Here is a 20,672-nt window from a genome sequence, read left to right as displayed (position 1 = left end):
TTCAATCCTAGGAAGTATATTTCTCTTCTGAACTGCATTTTCTTCCTAAAGTTAGATGGCTGTCAAAACTCTGCAGAGGTTAATATCTTCCTCAGTGAAGATATCAAATGATGAGTCTTTCAGCATGAGCTAAATAAAACTATAAAGACACTATCTTTGAATTTATATAGAAATGAGTGCCTACTCTTATTAAAGTGGAATTTAAAAATTAAAATGGAAGCTACGTGAGAATTATGAATATGCCTTAAACTGTATTGCAAAGTATTACTTTTATCTATCTTAGTAGTTTATTATAAGCAACTACTTGTGAGACAGTTTGTTTACAATGGGTTATGATACTAGTTTTGATACACCTACTTATCTGGTCATATATGGGTAATTTTTAATGATACAACATTTGGATCAGCATTAGAAATTCAAAACACCTGTATCAAAATACACAGCAAAGGGAAGAAAAGAGCTGTTCCTGCACAAGAAAGCTGTGTGTGAAGAAGAGGCGTAATCCTTAATAAGACTATAATTTAGAGAAAGCTACTCCTAAATGGTTGAATAAAATTCCATAATAAAGTCTCATACCCGAGGATCCCAGACAGGCAGATTCAAGTTGCTTTCTTCTGGTTGCTTCAACAGCACAGGGTTTGGCCATTCCCTAACATTAATAAAGTAAATTAATTCACATACACTCTCACTTCAGATGCTATATGAAATATTAAAAGTATTAAACTGTTCCAACCTTCACATGACAACATACAAAGTACAAGAGGAAGACTGCTTATTTGCTCTCCCTCAGAAACGGCAACTAGTCCTTTGTTAGTTAGGAGCAATTTGTACCTTCTCATTTGCTTTCACAGACTGGGCTCTGATGATACAGTAACAGCAATAACTAACATTAGCATATGAACGAAGCAGCTATGATTATCATCTCCATCTTCCTAGGCAAACTTAACGTACAAAGCCAAAATCTATGGGGGTGTTACTCTCTAAGATAAGGCTCAGGTTCACAAGCTCCTTAAGTGCCACCTTAGTGAGTTATTTGAAAAGGAGACTAGGGCTAAAAGCACTGATTGCCAGAGAGCATGCGTGGAACAGACCTCAGCCCTCGGCACATGTATAACAGATGTACAGACTGGTCTCCATGGACTTCTAACAGTGGGAGCAGGGGCTGTCCCTGACTGCTGCCTCTGGATCCCACTCCAGGAACTGTTCTGCCTCATCTAGCCTTAGAGACGAGGTGCCAAGTTTTATTACAACTTGGTGTCATGGCTGATATCCATGAGAGGCCTGTCGTTTTCCAAGGAGAAAGGAGGAGAAATGGATGTGGGAAGAAGGGACATGAGAGGAGAGGAGTGTACAATTGGAATGTGAAGTAAATAAATAACTTAGTAATAATAAAAAGGAACAGTGTCATCTGGGCACCCCACTGTCTCAGATTAAATACATTATAACACTTTTAATGAATGCAAACAAACAAAAATATCTCTACAGAGGCCTGTTTCTCTTGAAACAGACTCTGGTCTCTCTATAGCCAGGACTAGAACAGACTGTGGAGCCCAGGCTGCCTGCAAACTCATGGCACTATTCTTACCTAAAGCTCTCACAGGCTAGGATTATAGGCATAAGCTACTATGCCTGGCTATAGTTCTTAAACTTTCAAAGAATTGACATATTCATAGAAGTTAGCAATCAGTTAAAGTATATATGCTTACCATTTTGAAAAAACTAAAAAAAACTTGTGAACTAAAGTTGAAGCTGCTGCATTTGGGTACAGTTGACAAGTTCTGGCAACCAGCATTGCCCAGGAGACTCCACCAAGGAATCCCAGCATATTGGAATAAATACCACGACCTAGGAAAACGAACATTTGCTAATTATTATTCAGATCTATTATGCTTGAAATCCAACAGGATAACTTCATTCATTCATAAGACAAACACAAAATTGAAATGATACGCAGAATTTCATGCTAGGCTCAGAGCCAGTAAACCGTAAGTTTCTACTTTTGGCTATCTGCTTTGTTCCCTAAGATACAATGACCTCAGTTTCCTGCTTTAGTGCCAACTGTCCTGAATAATTCTATGAAATTATTTCTAAGTCCTTCCCCACCCCAATTTTGAAATATCTGGAGTTAAAGAGAGAAACAAACAGAAGAAAAGACACCTGGAGGTCAAGTAGGTAACGAAGAACGTTTCACTAGAAATCATATGGGTAGTATTTTAAAACCAAGCAAAAAATTGGCAACAAATACCAGTATTTCATAGACTTTGACACCTCTCTATTGTGAAGAATATACAAATGACATCAGAGTCCCTTATGAAGTGATGCTTTTATAGAAATCTATGGGAAACTATTACCATATCTCATTAAACTTAATATGCTCTTATTACACAATGTGACATTTTATGTCCCATATAGAGAGGGGGAAATTCCACAAAGAATCAGTTTAGACATGTAAAATATAAAAACTATACATGTAAAAATTGACAAAATACAGTATTTAGTTTATAAGGAGAGACAATTTGTTCATGTCATCCTTCTAATACAAATTACTATCTTGACTATTCAAGACCACAAGCAAATACCACTTAAAGTTATTTAGGCCTCCACTCTTCAATATGATGGCCACAAGCAACATACGGCTCTCTTTTCTGGTAAGATACACACATCGTAAGACTGATTCATTTAAACTACACAATCTGACACCTTTGGTGTATTCAGAGTTGCACAACCACCATAATCACATCTGGAACATATTCATCATCGTCCAAAGAAACCTTTCCCAGTCACCACTCTTTCTCTGAATCGAGAGACCTACGTAACCACTCATCTACTTTCATTTACAGATCTGTCCTAATTATGGACATTTTCATATAAATAAAAGCACACATATGTTGTCTTTTGAGTAACTTCTGTCACACTTAACAATATGGTATCAACCATCGTGCATGTTATATTGCTTACCAGTACTGCACTTTTTTATTGCAAAACAGTATCTGACGGTATGAATATACCATGTTTGTTTACTCATTCATCAGTGTATGAATATGTGACTGTGTTTACTCTTTGGCTATTAGGAATGGCAACACTACAGATATACAAGGTTTTTACGTTTATTTTTTTAGGAAAATACATATTTATTAAAAAAATATATAGATAAGCCAGGTGGTGGTGGCACGGCCTTTAATTCCAGCATGCAGGGAGACACAGGCAAGTGGATCTTTGTTGAGTTAGAGAGCAGCCTCGTCTACAGAGTGAGTTCCAGGACAGTCAAAGCTATTCAGAGAAACCCTGTCTTGAAAAACCAAAACCAAATAGATAGATAGATAGACAGACAGACATATGAGGAAGAGATATTGCAAAGAGAAGAAAACATTCGTGTAGCCAGGGTGCTGAGACTATCAGTAGCTGAGGGGGTGCCAAGGTTGGAGCTGTGGGGAAGAATAGACTCTCAGCTTCTGATGAGTAAGCATTTTGTCCTGAATGTTCAGTAGGAGCAAACACTTCAGTCAATCACTCCTATAGTAAAGAATGAACAGTCAAGGGTCTTTCTTGTCTCCTCATAAACGATGGAGCATCCTGAGCTATCAAGTCCTGTTAGGGAAAGGTGGTCTTTTCAGCAGGCCATTCCCTGGGAAACAAACATGGAGGAGGTGGAGGCTTTAACCATTCCTGATTTTACTAGCATACCAGGGCTCCCATTATAGTTTATCAACTCTCAGTCTCTGTCCTGCAGATCAGGTGTTTCTCAGAAACCGAGCCCAGGCAATTCTCCAAGATGTAGGGAGAGGCTACAGAAACGATTTCAAAAATGTCAGGAGGCTGGCAGATGTTATCTATACACAGCCTCCGGTGCTGCCCTTGGCTATGAGATCCAGGACTAGGCAATCAGCTGATCTCTCTGTGGCTCAGTTTCCTTTTCTAGAAAAAATAAAATCAGCATGGAATTGTACAATATTTTTAAATGAGCATTATCTTACCTGTCTTAGGAGTCATTTAAATTTAATGTCAATGAAATAAAACACAAATTTAAAGATTCAATTCCTTAGTTGGACATTTCAAGTATCTAACAGCCACAGAGTTAATTGGACTGATAATACCATGTAAAATATTTCCATAATCAAAGTTTTATGGAGAGATCTGTTTAGACTATGGGAAAGCTGGTACCAGAATCACAGCACTGCTTCAGGGTAGTCAGGAGCCAATAATGACGTCAGGTGAGGAAGTACCACATACATAATGGCAGTCTCTTAATAATGTAATGGAGATTTAAAAATGTACAGCTGAAGAAGAGGTAAGAAAAAGCAAGAAAGCAAACAAACAAACAGAAGAACCATCAAGAAAATTCACAGCAATGTCAGGCTGGAAAGGAAGCTGATTTCTAACTCATGAGCTACTGCAGTGACCACCCTCCGCTTCTGAGTACCTGCAACACTGGCAGCAGCTACCACTCCTGCCTGCCCTTGTGGGTTTTGTTTTTTGAGACAAAGTTTTACTGGTCTTGAATATGTGACCCTTCACCCTCAACCTCCTGGACACTGGAATTGTTGGCATGTGCCACCATGCCCAATTTGCATTTATGTTAGGAATTAGATAGCGTTAAAAAAATTAAGTTTACAAAGAAAAAACTTAAAATAAGCTATGGTAAATTTATAATTGAAGAAAAACTTTTATAAATCAGTGAGTCAAAGTCTACAGTAGTAGATATTAATGTCTCTGGCATTTACAATTACTCACCATTCACTTACTGAAACCAACTATGGTTCAGCATTTCCCGTTTACTGTATGTGTCTCCCACAGATGACATACTGTATTTTGCTCTAGCTTGAGGCGTCTAGGTATGGTCCACATGAAAGCGCTGAGCACTGTTCACAAGGGTCTACGTTTTCGTACAGTTTAGAGGTTACCCAGGTTTCCAGCTGCGGAGCACTAGCTTTCCCCAGGTCAACCGTAGGCTGTACTAGGCTCATGTGAGCACATTCTATTTTCTTTGTATAGCCCCAATCACCTAACGATTCACTTCACAGTTCATATCATTGTTCTTTTTTACCTTTTTTTTTTTCAAAGATTTATTTATCACATTATAGATGGCTGTGAGCCACCATTTAGAATGTGATGGTTGCTGGGAATTGAACTCCAGATCTCTGGAAGCGCGCGCAGGCAGTGTTAACCACTGAGACCCTCTTTTTACTTTTAACATGGTGTGAGTGTGGTTGTGTATGTAGCGCTCATGTTCACACGTGTACACATGCAGGCCAGAGGAGGCCCTGGGCGTACTGTTCTGTCTCTCCCTGACTGATTCCCTTGAGCTTTATCTCATGAACCTGAAGCTAGGGTAACAGCCAGCAAGCCTCAGAGAGCCTCTTGTTTGTAGCCCTACCTAAGGTTATGGTCACGGGCACACAGACACGCCTTGCCTTTTGTGTGTGTGCTGGGGATTCACACTCAGACCATACAGCACACGCTCTTAACCAAGGAGTCACTCCTCAGCCCTCACACCATCATTCTTCTGCAGGGTCTAACCATAGTTACAAATGCAGACTATCCTATGTCAGATCAGAGAAAAGAAAGGGCCTTTTCTGAGTCACACACAAACACACACACACATTCTCATATATGTGTATGTTTCTATGTATACATGCACATGGACACACATACCATTATACCTGAGAACCAGCTTTTCCAAGTTTACAAGCCACCAACCCTCAATAGCATCAATAAGGTCATATGTGTTTTCAGATGTGTTTCAATTACTGGCAAAAGAAAATTAGAATTTTATAAAAAACTTGGGGTACTTACGTTTTGCCCATAATTTGACTGCTCTTAGGGTGAGTCTAAAAGTTTCTTTATTTGGCACTAAGTGCAAAATTTCATCAGTAACTCTACATCCTGAAAAAGACAAAGTATTGATTTTTCACTAAGGAACAAAACTCAGTTATTCAAATAGAATCCTAACCTTCAGACTCTGAAATGATAAAAATATGAATGAGAATAAGTCAGAATACATTTAAATTCTGAAACATACATGAAAAGGTCCTTTACTTTAGGGGAACTAACAGTCCATGGGTAATGAAATCCAGTGTTGGAGATGGGTCTGAGTTCCTTTTCAGTCTCAATGCCTCCAAGTTACAAAACTTATTACTTAATACAAACTTTCCACAAAGAAGTCTAATTTACTATCACATTAAGTAAAATAAAGTAAGCTGGGCATGGTGGCATTAAATCCCAGCACTCAGGAGGCAGAGGCAGGCAGATCTCTAAGTTTGAGGGAAGCCTGGTCTAAAAGTGAGTTACAGGACGGCCAGGGCTACACAGGGAAACACTGTCTCAAAAAACACAAAAACAAAACCAAAAATGTAGAAGAAAAAAAGACTGTAAGTTAGTGGCTTCCAAACCTGAACATTCTGTGAGGTCAAATCTATTTATAAAGTCTTTTGGCAATGACAGGTCAAAGTGCTATTACCTTGGAGGTTAAACAAGGCAACAGAGTATAGAAGCGTACAATGTATCTTCACTATTATTACACGCTCACATTAGAGAAAAAAACAAACAAAAGGAAAGAAATTTGTCAGCATTTCAGCTGTACCCTAAAATATCCATTTTTTCAAGGAATAATGGGTTACTTGAAATTATGACTGAAGATAAACAAGGTTACACAACTGCTTATTTAGTAGATAATCTCTGAAAAATAAACTAAGATCTTGCCTCAAGGAAAACAAAGACACTATTTACTGTGGATAAGAAGATTTAAGCTTTCAAGTTAAGTTACTTATAAATCACTTGTATCTGCTATTATGAACCTGACAGCTTCTAATACTTTCAAGACCCTCATGCGGAATTGGTGCTAATATTAATCAATATAATTTTAAACCCACTTTATAATGAAATCTGTGTTAATATTTGGAAGATAAAAATAATTTTGTTGTTCAATGTTCCTGAATAAACTGCATTGAAAAAAAAAAAAAGAAAAAAAAATTTTGTGAACTAACATTTTTCTAAATAGCCAGAATATGATAGTTCAAAAAACAAAAACAAAAAACAAAAGCAAAGGCAAAAAGGTACATCAGAGGACAAGACAGATCACTAGCTCTCGGGATGATAATGCCATAGATTATTAATTCATAATTGGTTATTTCTTGTGAACTGTAAGTATTCTAAACATTTTTTAAATTTATAATATGGTAAATACTGACATATAATCCAGATGAACAAAAGTATTTTGGGGTTCTCAATAAATCTTAATGGTTTACAGGGCTTCTGAGACCAATAAGTTTATGAACCACAATTCTAAACATAATCCTTCAAATAAATTGTGCTTCTGCGATTACTTAAATGTAATTATACTATTTTCATAAAGGAAATTATGACTTTAAAACTTCTGGTGTTGGTGATGGAATACAAGGCCTCTCATTCACTAAGCTTGTGCTCTTACACTGAGTTACACTCCAAGCTGTTCTGTTTTGTGGTTTGTTCAAGCCTCAAAAGATTCCACTGATAATTCTGCAGAAGGGCTCTATTTACTAAATTGTTTTCAAGCAGATATCTAAGCTTTCTTTATAGACACTTACCATTTAAACTTCGAATACACCGTATATCCAGGCTTCTCAGGCGAGAGTCGTCTCTTAGATCTAAATTATCTGATATTGTTTGTATTGCCAGTCTTGCAAAGACTAGATCAATCTTTGGGAAGAGGGTAAAAAAAAGAAGATAAAAAGACCAGTATTACTTCTCCTAGTCCATTCTTTCCAGCCCCAACTCAAGGTTCCAATTCTTAGTCTGGGACATCCTACTGAAACTTCAAAAGCCTCTGAAGGTGACCTAATGTGGGGTGATCACCACAAGTCTTAACATAAAGATGGAAGACCCAACAAGTGTTTACATTAACTCCCTCTTGAAGTTCTACTAAAGTACTAGGAAAAACCTGTTTTGATTTGGCTTAGTTTTGTTTTCATGGCTAACCCACTAGGAAAATGAGACAAAAGAAACAGCAGCAAAAGACATGGGAACTGGAAAGCAGGCAAACAGACAGCAACAGACCCAATAGACCTAAGAAAACAGATTTAAACTTTTCATTCTGGACAGGTAGCTATGAATAAATACATTAATAAACTTAAAAGAATATTTGGAAAATATAAAAAGTATTTTTAGAAATTAAAAATAGGGCAGTGGAAATTACTATAAAGCTCAGAAGACATGAAAACACCAAGAGGCAGAATAAATATATTAAGATGTGGTTAATGAATGAAGAAAGGAGAACTTTGCGTGCTTGTGTTTTTATTTATTTAAAGAAAGCTGTTCTCTGGAGCCTCAACACAGAAATGTTAGGATTCCACAAAAAAGACGTGTGTGTAAACAAAGGCAGGAAATCCAAGAACTGAAGGACTTTCTATTCTAAAAGAGGACTATTGCATGCCAAGCACATCAGTTTAAAACACACAACAAAGGACATTATCATCATGAATTCTACAGGTATGAAGACAGAATAAAAACAAACACTAAATAAAACAAGAGACAAAACTGGTCAAATATACAAAGAAAAACTCAAAATGGTAATATACTTTTCTACAGCCCAGAAGCTACAAGACAATGAAGGCCTTAAAGTATGTAAAAAAAATAATTTCCTACCTAGAATGATGCACTCAGCAAAATTATGAATTCAGTGTTTTAAGCATGCAAGATAAAAAGAAAACAAATTCTTATTCAGGAATCCCAAGGATGAGCTCCAGTAAGATGGTAGTATATCTAGAAAGAAGAAAAGTCTACAGTGGGGCTAGAAACTCAGGAAGCTGCAGAGAGCCCGACAGGATGACAGCTGTGCGGACGATGGGCAACAGTCAGCTGAGACGAGAGCAGGTGAGAAGGCTCTGGACTTTTTCCTAAGCTGCTGCTGACTCTAAGCTTAAAGGGGATTCAGACAACCATAGAAGACTGGGTTTAAGTTAGACATAAGTATAACAACCGAACAAACAGAAGTAAATAGTCACTAACTCTCGAGGGGGGAAAATGTTACCGAGCAAAGGAATGGTAATTCAGTATACTCAGTACTGAGCTTTGAAACCTTTTAAGATAATAATGTAAATATGGCACTACTTCAGACGAAATTAGAATAGTGCGATTATTTTAGATGACCATGGGAATGAGAAAGGTTGTGAGCAAAAAGCATGAGGGGAGGTGGAGGTTTGTTCATTTTCCATGGTGAGTGGTCAAGAGAAATGGGAAAGAAGATGAAAAAACTATTTAATTCTTTAAACTGTGTGGTTAGTACCAGGCAAGCTGGTACATAGCTGTACTTTTAACACCCAGGAGGCCAGCTAGAGTTACATAGTGAGATTATTTCAAAACCCAAGCCCCAAACCAAACAAAAATGTGTACATGGTAACTCTGATTTTGAAACAAACTTAAAGGTTAAATATTTCAATTATAAAAATAAAAAAAAAAAATTAAACACTTACTTCAATACCATCAAATTCAAATTTTATAACAGGTACAAAAGCATCTTCTACAGCCTATAAAAGAGGAAGATAAAAACAAAACACATGGGTTAAGCCCTTTATCCTTCCTGACTGCCAGCAGCATATGCTGCCTTGTGATGTGAGTTTTGCTCAGTAAGAAGGGTAGAGACCTCCTTGGTCTAGTACGCAGGTTAAGCCTTCAACACCACAACCTGTGCCTTAGGTCACACGCAATGTCTGCACCTGCTGCTCAACCTGTCCTGACACGAAGTCTGTCAGAAACTGGAGAACAGAGCTACCGTCACGTGTATGTGTATCTCTGGAGTGCACATTGCGAAGTGATTACTTTAAGTGTAAAGTGTGTGGCAACCAGTCCTGGTGCTTAGGGGCTAGATCAGAAGTTCAAGGTCACTGTGGCTCCACAAAGACTTTGAGCCTGGGATGCATGAAAAAAATACAAAAGTATTAATGTTAAGTTTCAGTTATTCAGAACTCCTACACAGTCCATCAAAAAAGTATGTAGAGGCTGGCTTAGTGCTTGGCCTGCCAACCTGGGACCACAGAATCCAATCCTGGGCACAGTGGTGCATTAGGGAGGAAGCAGGAGGTTCCCTAGGGCTTTCTGACCAGTAAATTTACCCTTATTGGTGATTCCAGGCCAATGACAGACACTGTGTGCCAGGAGGTACACACTGTTCTTGAGGATGACACTCAGAGTTGTCCTGTGGCCTTCATATGTACACATATGCAAGAGTATGATCACCTCATACACACAAAACCATGCTGTGAGAACTGATGCCAGTGTTTCATAGACAGCTAGAGTGGAAATGTTACTTGCTAAATGAAGGCTAGATAGATACACAGTCATCAACTGAACCCGCCACACATCACCCACAACTGGATCTATGTCAATCACTTATCAGATATCACAGTAAGTGCTGTGATCCTTAGAGCTACCTGATGAAAGTTATCAGCAATTCTCTGCTTTTCTGGATGAGAAAGCTGAGGCTCAGGCAGATGGCGGCTTGACTGAGATGGCAGAGCTACAGGCATAGCTCGGATATAAAAGCAGTCTACAAGGCTATAAAACCCATGTTCCTGATTTCTATGCATGTTAACAAGATACAGCAACCTAAGAGGTATGTCAATAATCCTAAGTCCTTGCTTTAACAGCTGTTTCTAAGTTCAAACAGTAGATGCAAAAGGCTACTTACTCTTAAGTTTCTAATGCCATCCTGATGTTTCAATTTTTCAAAAAAGGACTGAAAAAAATCTGATCTCTCCACATGTCTTGGGGCCACACAAAGTGCATCTATATCAGCACCTACAAAAGAAAATTATTTCTTATTAAAAAGGATATATTATATCTTTATTAGAGCTCACATAAACATAAATACAGAACTATGCATGAAAGATGAGTGTAAGATGATGTTAACAATGTTGATTAACAGAAGTAAGATCATGGGAACTATGTTCAGTATTTGCTAACTGTGAACAAGTAAAAAGTTTAATAAAAATTTTTACCACTAGAACATAAGGAAAAAGCAGTTACCTTTGGTGTGTACTCCAAGCCTGTAAGATCCAAATGTGAAAATTTTACCACCAACAGTAGCTACAACAGACGGTGGGAGATTCTGAAATAAAGCAAAAGGCATTCAATCATTTAAGTTATTTTGCATACAAAGCACCTAAACGTTTGCAGTCTTTTACTGCACAACTGATGTACTGTACATTTGCTGATCCTGATTAAGAGATGTGTAAAAGTACTCTAAGGCTCCTTTAAGGAACTCAACTATCAAATTAATAAATTGCAGCTTTTTCCAATAAAAAAATCCTGGCCAATCCCATCTTCCCTTTAGTTTTTGTTACATATATGTTTAATTGTTTGGTTTTAGCTTTTCAGCCTTCTTCAAGAATGAGAACATTCTTGATAGAAGCACTTTATGAGAGCTAATGGAAAGACTTCAGTTTAATTTCTCTGATTGTATCATAATTAAGAAGCTACCTTTTAACCTCTTTCTGGGGCCAATTCCAAGTGCTTATCAGATATTTCTACTTGTATTCTGATCTACTTACTATCTTTACCTTAAACATTCTTTCTATGATAAAAGCTAGATATCTCTTCTAATTCATTATTTCTGTTTCTTAATATCCTTACTGTCCAAATGTATCATTATTATTCTTTTATGGCTGAGTTTGTTTGTGTTTGAGACAGGGTTCCCTGTTGCTCAGACTGGCTTCAAATGAAGGTTTCCTCTTCCAGTCTCTACCTCCCAAGTGCTGGAATTGTGGGCTAGCACTACCATTTCCGTATCTAATTTTGGATTGTTAACTTTTATTTTATGTTACTCACATATGTTGCTTTCTTTCTCAACTTCCCTTATTCTACGGTTTGTAATAGTTATTACTTACATGGTGGTAAAAACTCACCCTTTCTGTTTCATGAGCCACCTGTATGCAGCTAACCACCAGTGCCTTCTTCTTCAACTACTGAAGTAATAATTTTGGAGCCTGCTACTAAAAATCTTTCTATGTTCTCCCTTTCCTCAAGTTTAAACTGTCACCTTATTTTATGACTTAATCTTCTTGCCATGTCATCTGTCATTGTCCCTGCCTTGAATGCTTGCTTGCTCATCCTATCAATATCTTAATACTATCCATTATTGAGTGGATAGTATTCATGCTAAGTTCACGTTCAGTTCCTTTTCCTTCTATGAAGCATTCCCTGCTTACCCTCAACTCTGTAATAAGCTTCTTCTTTGTGTTCCTCTGCCATTACAATTTTTAAGTTATTTTATACTACATTTACTTCTTGTGTGTGTAGTGGATGTATGTACATGTGTTCTTGTGTGAGTATATGGGGTCAGAGGTCAACTCAAGTATCTCTGTTGATCACTCTTCACTTTTCCTCTTTTTTTGACAGGGTCTCTCACTGAACCCATAGCTTGTTAACTGGCTAAGGCTGGCTCGCCAACTAGCTGACAGGATCCTTAGGTCTCCACCTCCCCAGCGCTGAGGTTAAGGTGGATGGTGCCACACTCGTTTATTTACCTGCCTGCCTGCCTACCTACCAACCTATCTACCTACCAACCTCCCTACCAACCTACTCACCACCTACCTACCAACCAACCAACCTACCCATCTCTAACCAGGCTCTGGGAATCTGACTTCAGGGCCTCATGCTAGTGCGGTAAGCGCTCTATCAACCGAGCTCTCTTTCCAGGGACATATTTCTAGTATGTAACTCTCAGCTCTTCAACTGTAACTAAGTTGGTCAGAGGTGAGAACTCGAGTTGTTACTGTTCTTTTATTTCCCAACCATAGTTCCAGATTACTAGTGACTAACCTGAATAAAATTATCTGTACAAGACACAGTTAGTTCCTGTTTAAGGTATATTAGTGTTTCAAGAATCTTTAGCTGGAAAGGAGTCAATAAATTCATTAATGACTCACATTAGTAAAAAGGATAAATAGGCCAGGCCATTTCAAGTTTTCATTTTACTTTTCCATGTTGAAGAAGGATAAGACTTGCTGGGTGTGGTGGTGCTCACCTTTAATCCCAGCACTTGGAAGGCAAAGGCAGGGGATCTCTGTGAGTTCATGGCCGGCATGGGCTACAATAGAGTGTTCTGAAAGAGTCTGAGTGACACAGTGAGACCCTGCCTCAAAAAAAAAATAAAAAAAAAAAATATATATATATATATATTTCTTTCATATATATATATATATGATCCCTGCATTTTTATGAGAAAGTGATATGCTGAATTACAGGATAAAATATTTTTTACACAGCCACAGAATTTAACTAAAATTTATTTTTGCTGTGTTTTTGACTAGAGTATCTCAACAATGTTCAAATAATCTTTGATTTAGCTTAAAACTTTCAGTTACTTATTCCCAGATTAGAATATACATGAATGAAAGTATAACACTGATACAATGACTTGGTTACTTTATCTACTCAATAGATGTTATAACTGACTTTTCGACACTCCTGACAGCATTTCAGCTACAGAGTTTAACCTGTGAAGCAACCTTAGCTACTGATATAATGCTCCTCATGGATCAGAAATGAGCCAGACACCGTTTGGCAACAAAAGTAAATAACATAAAGATTAGACTAAATGTAATGACTAAAGTCTTAAGGAAACTCTGTAAGATACACTGAGATATTTACTTTAAAGTGAGTGCTGTTAAGGGAAGAGAGAAGACTATTTCAAGAACAAACAAAACCACTTAAACTGCAAGAGTTAGGGCCGCTTGGTGACTGGACAAATGGTTAGATATGAGCAGTGAATGTTTCCTCAGAGGTGCCCATGACGACAAGCTTAGTTCCTAGGATGGCCGAGTACCGGAGGCACCATGGACTCTAAGAGGCTGGACTCTGGGCGGTGGGAGGCTCCTAGGTCACGGAAGCGTGCCTTCAACGGGATTATGTAGGATAACACTGGTTATTTCCTAGGTGGAGCTGTAACACTGGCTCTGACAGTCACCACCACCCCAACTCAAAACAATCTGATCACCGGAACCTGGACCTGACCCTCCAACGCTATGTGCTAGCTTAACCTTTTCTTCCTAAGTAGTCTCTCAGGAGTTAGTAAGAAGGTGACTAACAAAACCTTTGACCCCCTAGCTGAACCTGCCCTCTCTCATCCTAGCCAATGAACTAGTCACGCAACAATAACAATTCACCATGCAAAACCCTCTAAGGCACAAAAACTAGGTAAGTTCCACAAGGAAAATACTGCATAATTATAAACCAGGATCTGCAAACCTCTATGTCGGAAGATCAAAGCAAGTGCAATTAAGAGAATTCCACACAAGAAACACAGAAATTAATAAAGGGCAGACCGAGTCAGAGAAAACAGAGATACTGGGGCCTAAGAGGCACTGCAGAGCAGGAACCCAGTCTCATCCAAGGCTCTTTGTGCTGTGCTCCAAAGCAAGGCCAGTGTTGCCAGATGGGCACCTTGTAAGGAGTCTAACGTCTGGCTTTTTAGTGAAATCTCCTGACACTGAGAATTCTGGCCCAGCACATGTGAGTCAAACCAGACATTTTTATAGACGTGCAGCCACGATTCGCGATCTCTGCGGTAAAACCTCATTTACTTACAGGTCCAGCTGTCTAGACCGCTTTATTCCCAAAGATATCAGTCTGTTTTTTGTGGTTACTGTTGTACAATATAGAAACTAATGGCTAACTTACTGTAAGTCAAAGTGGAAAGCTACAAAATTAAAACACCCATTTAAAGTAAAATACTTAATAAAGATTTTTGATATAGTTGTAAGATATGAAAGTCAACTAATGTATTGACCTGTGTTTCATTTGCGCTCAACCTGGGACATGCTACCATTCTGCAAAAAAGACAATCACAACAAAGAAAAAGAAAGCTGCCTTTTGCAAGCAAGGTGAAAAGCATCCTTCCAAAGATACAAAGTAAGCATTCATATACTGTATAAAGTTACTAAACACAAATGCAGAGCCTATTTTAAAGTATTTCAGATAATTTGACTCTTATACATCACTGTTAGAATGAATGACTAAAACATGAAAAAATGAATTCTATGCAGTTTCAATCTTACCTTACTTTCACTGATGTCAGAAATCCATTCTTTTACTAAATTGTTCAATTTACCAAGAACAACCAGCCTATAATAAAAAATGAGAACTTCAGATTTAAACTTTAAGGCAAAAGGTAAATACTATTAAAGAGACAAACACACAGGTAGAATCTGTGTTGACACTACGTCAAATCCACATTATATATATGTTCATGCTATCATAGCTGTTGCTAGCACATCGAGAGATCTCAGTGTCACACATGATAACTGTAATAATATTTTGGTCTTTGAGTTGTCTTCAAAGTTTTTAAAAACCTACTATAAATCACCAAGTACCCTTCAATTAGAGGCTACAGAACTGTCAACTCTGCTTTACTATAGAATGACATCAACTCAGTGTCACACTAGAGACTAGCATTCTTTCTCACTGATACTCATGGGTTTTTGTGTAATTAAAATAGATAATTATTGGCTAATTTTTATGAAATAGTACTTAGCTAATGCAGTTTGATATTATTAAACTTAAAACCAATGGCATAAACACCCACATTAAAAAAAAAAAAAAAATGAGCTTAGGCACCCTATGAACAGCACGAAAACTATCTTGGTTCTCCCAAACTTGCTCCCTTCTCAGTCCTCCCCAGAAGATGGAAGTCCATCAAGTAAGATGCAGACTGAAAACCTTGGAATCATCTTTGGGAATTGTTTCTATTTGTCATTAAACAATCCTACCTTTAACACATCTAGACTATACTAATTTCCAGTGCCATCCTCAGGTTTCAGGTATCATTTTTTCCAACCTAGGTTGTTATAATGACCTTTTAACTAGTCTCTGTGCATTTGCTCTTGTCCCCTGACCCCCACCACTCTTAAGACTATTCCCAAAACAATGGCCAGAGTGACTGCTAAAACATGAGTCAGATCATGCCAATCTTCTTCTCAAAACTTTAATGGGTTTCAATTTCCAAAAATCTTACAGTGCCTTACAAGGTGCCCTTATCCTTTGAGCTCCTTCCTATCTCTCAAATATACCAATATACACACTCGCCTTAGGCTTTCTGCCCAGAACACTTCCTTTATACATCCACATGGCTCCCTTCCTTCCAATGAGGTCTTCTCTAAAGACTTCTACCCTCAAATTTATTTTCCCACCAGTACCTAATCATGTTTAAAATTGTACTAATCTGACTGGTTGTTAGCCTCTTTTCCTAATCTAGATTAAAAATTCGAGTCAAAAGAACCAAGATTGTTCTTTTGGGGGGGCATTTTTATATACTTATGAAGGAATAACTAGGCATTCAAGATGTATGAGTTAATGATTAAGAAGTGTACTGTAAAAAATATTTTATAGTTTCAATGACATACCTGTGGTTTAATTCTTCCTCATCTTCAAAAACTCCAAATGGTTTCATGGCATCGATTAATTTCTGTGTATAAATATGATCAATTTCTTTAGGACATGCCAAACTAATTGGAGAGGTAATTCCATAATGCTTTTGTTGACGCTGGCTGTCCAGCATAGTGTTTCTGTTTAAGAAAAAAGAAACAATGGAAAAAATTTAAAGTATCATTTCATATGGACACACTGAACCTCTTAAATCCACTCAAGTTATCTGAGCTACCTTAAAGTTTGTGGAACATTACCAAAGAAGTCACTTAAAAAAAATCAAAAGAAAAGGTGGGTATTTTGTCTTTATGAAGAGTTTTTCATATAGCTTCCATGCTTAAGATGTCTTTTCAGGCCCAAAGCAGTGTGTGTTGGCATCAAGACAACTGTATCAACACCACTCAGTTCAAATGCAAAGAGCCTGAATGGGATCTATGCCAGGGCCCCTCCATTATTCCCTGAAGACTGAGTCAAGTACCATCTAGATTACGGAATCTCTGAAAAACAGTTAAACACTTGAAAGACGCTCTTAGTAAAAACAACGGTCTTCCTACAAGTAAAGGAACAAAATATCCCATCATAATAAGGTCCTTAGGATATAATCTAACCTTAAAAACAAATCACAACTAGGCTAACCCTTGGGAAACCTACATTCCAAAACACCTTTCTCTCGGATCAGAGTTTACAGTTCTAACATTTGTGACTGTACTCAATATTTTCATTTTAGACTAGAATGCAACCATTTTCACACTGAATAGTTGTCAAATTCTTTACATTAAAAAAGTAGTCTTTCAAAGGATACACGTGATTGACCTTAACCAGTAGAAAATTACAATCTTGAGTAAAACCACCACAGAATTTCTGACTACATCTATGACTAAGATGTGGAGTCAAGTTTGTTGCAAAAGTAAAAATGAGCATACACCCTAACCTGCTAACCACCTTTCTTCATACTTGCAAAAAGAACTATTTATAACAGTCAGACGTAATCTCAAAGTAAGAGGCAGTTTTTTAATGAGTAAATTAGTCCTTTAAAAAATAACAGAGGAAAAAAAGAGGTTAATTAATGGAGAAGCCCATGCCTGTAATCCCTTCAAGAAGAATCTGAGTTCAAAGCCTGGGCTACATAGCAACACCTCACCAAAAAAAAGGTGTAATTGACACTAGGATTTCTTTCTTTTTGAAACAGGGTCTTCCTGTGTAGCTCTAACTGTCCTGGAACTCACCATGTAGACCAGGCTGGCCTCTGACTCATGGGGCTAGGATTAAAGGTGTGCGCTACTATGCCTGGCTCTAGCATTAATTCCAATATTCTACAGCACCGCAGGACAGCTGTGATTAATAATTAATTGCAGTGTACATATTTATATAATCAGCAAATGTGACAGACATGCCAATTACTTTAAACTGATCACATATGTCAGTCTATAATTTTAAACACAGAAACACAACAGTGGCTAATTCTTTTTGCATTTTAACTGCTTAACACATTGGCTTGAGGTGGGAGACATAGATCAGTGACAGTGTTTATCTAGTGGAGGCCCCGAAAACAAACTAACCAAACAGTGGCTTACACTACAAAGTCCACAAGCTAAAGCATCTTCTTCAGCTGGAGGTTTTACGAGATGGGGAGAAAGAAAGGGTAACACAGAAGATACGATGGCTTAGCCAGGTTTGGTGGCATAGACTAATCCTAGCAGTCCAGGGACAGAGACAGAAGCAAGCTCATGGCCACTCTGAGCCACGTGAAACTTCATCTCAACAGCCTATATACGTTTGAAGTGACTTAATGAAAAATAAAAGTGTCAAAACCAACTTCAATTTCTCTCCCATTTTTATCTTGCTGTAGAACAAACAAAACTTCAATTAATTATTTCACTTATTATTGGCTCCTTAAAGATTTACTGTTTTTATATCTAAGAGAGATAAGGTTGTCTGGGCAGGTTTATGTGTGATAAATACATGGCACAGATGGATTTTCACATAATCAATCCCACCAGCAACTCTGAGAGGCAGGTTTCAAAAAGTGCTATTTGACATACAAGGGCCTGAGGTTCAAAACCTCTTCCCCACCTCTCCCCTCCATAACTACTTCAGCTCTGACAATAGAATTCCTTGTTTCAGTTTACTTGTATCCTCAAAAAGTTGGCTATTTAGGATTCTGCTGGACTCTGAATTCAAAACCTAGGGTTCTAAACCTCTGTTGTGGAAGAATGGGGAAGTAAAGGACATACCCCACATACCCTTCAACCTATGAATTTCACTTACAAGTAAAGACTTACAGAAAGTCTACCGCAGGTACACAAGATAGGTAAATAGAATGTACATTGACATTCTGTAAAAAAAAAAACAAAAAACTTTTAAATAACCCCAAATAGTCACTAAAAGGACTACATTGGGGTGAGTTTATAAATGGAATGCATTAGTTAACAAAAAATAAGTAGAAATGAAAGTATTAACATAAAGGTCAGAGAGAGCGTGCTCTAAAGAACCAGTGTGCAAAGTAGTAAAAGTGTTACACCTAGAAACAGTTAAAACAAGTACAATGGGCTATGGGCACACGAATGGGTTGTATCAACATTAAAAACGCAGTAACAATGAACACCAAATTCAGTACTTTGGGGCCTCAGAAGAGCAACGGGAATGGAACCTGAGAAGGGACAGGCGAGATGTATTGGAATGCTTGACTTCTTTCAAAGAAAGATGAAAGATTAGAAAGGTAAGAACACATCCCATGTTATTATTTGGGAGAAACGGGTGGTGGCTACACAAATGACGTTTCTGTTTTTCTGTACGTTTAAATTATTTCCGGATAAAGTGAAAGGTAAGAAGCTCTAATAAATTCTTGGCAAGTACAGAAACTGCTTCTGACTTATCAAAGTGTGAGCAGGGGAGACAGCCCGGTAGATACTGTGGATCGGTGGGAAGGAATGGGGTAGGGGGGTTAGCCTTTCTCACAGAGCTACCCCAAACCTATGGGTTGGGCTAGGTCATCCTCCGGAAGACCTGAAGACAGCGGGTCCGGCCAGGAGGAGGGGGAGGCAGGGGGATGGTATTTGCGCCAATGCAGACAGGAGCTGAGGGCTCAGACAGGGCTGGGGCAGGAGAGTGACCGACCGTTTTTCTCCTCGGCCACACGCGCCTTTGCCCCTCAGCCTGGTCTGGGGGCGTCCTCAGAGGCGGGCGGCGGGGATGCTGACGGCGACCCCCGAATCCCCGCAGGGCGGCCAGGTGAGCCGCGGGGAGGGGAGGTGCCCTTGCGGAGCGGCGGGCAGCGGAAGCAGAGGTCCCGGCCGGCTTGCAGGGTGCGGGGCGCAGCGCCGGGCGCCGCGGGGCTGCCCATCTCGGCGCACCTCTCTCCTCCTCGCCCTCAACCGCCGCCCCCACTTACGCAGACATCTCTTTCATCGCTTCCTGCGTCCCTCTCCAGCGAGTGTCTTTCGCTCGGGGGTCCTGTTCTTGCCCTCTCTTCCTTCCTCTGTCCACTTCCCTTTGCTCGCTTGTAGCTCGCTCGCTCGCTCACTTTCCCACTCTCTACAGCCGAGGCATCCAACCGAGTAGTGAAAACACCACGAAACCGGCTCTATTTATGACAATACAGCGCTGCGGCCGCCAATATGGCGCGGCTTCCCAGGCTGCCTCTCGCCGCCTGCGGCCCCGCCCCCGGAGCCCCGGGCCCGCCCCCGGCCACGCCCCCCGGCTAGGGCGCCTGGGCCCCGCCCACCTCAGCGAGCACTCCCGCGGCAAACGCGTCTATCTGTCTGTCGGAGCGGCGGGTCGCCCTGTCGGTGGGGCGGTCGATCCAGCCAGACCTTTGGGAAGACTGTTTGTCAAGTTTTCCTTGTTTCTGCCAAAATGCATCTGGCAAATGCCACCGCCTTCCCCAGTGCCGCTCTAACCCTGCCGTTATCCCACATCTTAAAGTCATAGACGTAATCAGTACGCGGTGAGAAGATTTTTGTCTCCACGGCGTCACACCTAAGGACGTGCGACTTTAACACAATCGTTCCAGGGAGAAGGCTTACACATTGATGAGTCTAACTTGTATCCTTCCCCCTTGCAGTGCCGCCTCCAAGTCCCGATACATGACTTTGTGGCATTTAGCTCAACATAATTGTTACTAGTTCGCCATAGGGTAAACCCAAGACCACCGGCCATCCCCCACCCCCCATCTCATATTTTCAAACAGTGAAAATCATGCTCTGCGTGATTATGAGGGTGAAAACGAGGGAGATCGCGACCAATTTTAAAATCTTAAACAATAAAAGTGACTTCAA

The 20,672-nt window shown here is 39.3% G+C and overlaps 1 protein-coding gene across 1 annotated transcript in view; it reads right to left on the bottom strand.

Moving 5' to 3' along the window:
* Papolg (poly(A) polymerase gamma) overlaps positions 1-20,042 on the bottom strand; it is a 31,262-nt gene extending 11,220 nt beyond the window's left edge. The window contains exons 1-10 of the mRNA XM_021626561.1: positions 19,787-20,042; positions 16,374-16,535; positions 15,030-15,096; positions 10,999-11,080; positions 10,661-10,770; positions 9,447-9,500; positions 7,563-7,674; positions 5,794-5,883; positions 1,707-1,845; positions 577-649 (exon numbers count right to left, since the gene is read on the bottom strand). Coding sequence (XP_021482236.1) covers positions 577-649; positions 1,707-1,845; positions 5,794-5,883; positions 7,563-7,674; positions 9,447-9,500; positions 10,661-10,770; positions 10,999-11,080; positions 15,030-15,096; positions 16,374-16,535; positions 19,787-19,803 — 906 coding nt within the window. The 5' untranslated portion in view covers positions 19,804-20,042. The remainder of the gene's footprint in view (positions 1-576; positions 650-1,706; positions 1,846-5,793; positions 5,884-7,562; positions 7,675-9,446; positions 9,501-10,660; positions 10,771-10,998; positions 11,081-15,029; positions 15,097-16,373; positions 16,536-19,786) is intronic.
* Positions 20,043-20,672: the final 630 nt, after the last annotated feature.

This window comes from Meriones unguiculatus, chromosome 12 (assembly GCF_030254825.1).
Source record: "Meriones unguiculatus strain TT.TT164.6M chromosome 12, Bangor_MerUng_6.1, whole genome shotgun sequence".
Classification (NCBI taxonomy): Eukaryota; Metazoa; Chordata; class Mammalia; order Rodentia; family Muridae; genus Meriones; species Meriones unguiculatus.
This window is presented reverse-complemented; position numbering and strand designations above follow the sequence as displayed.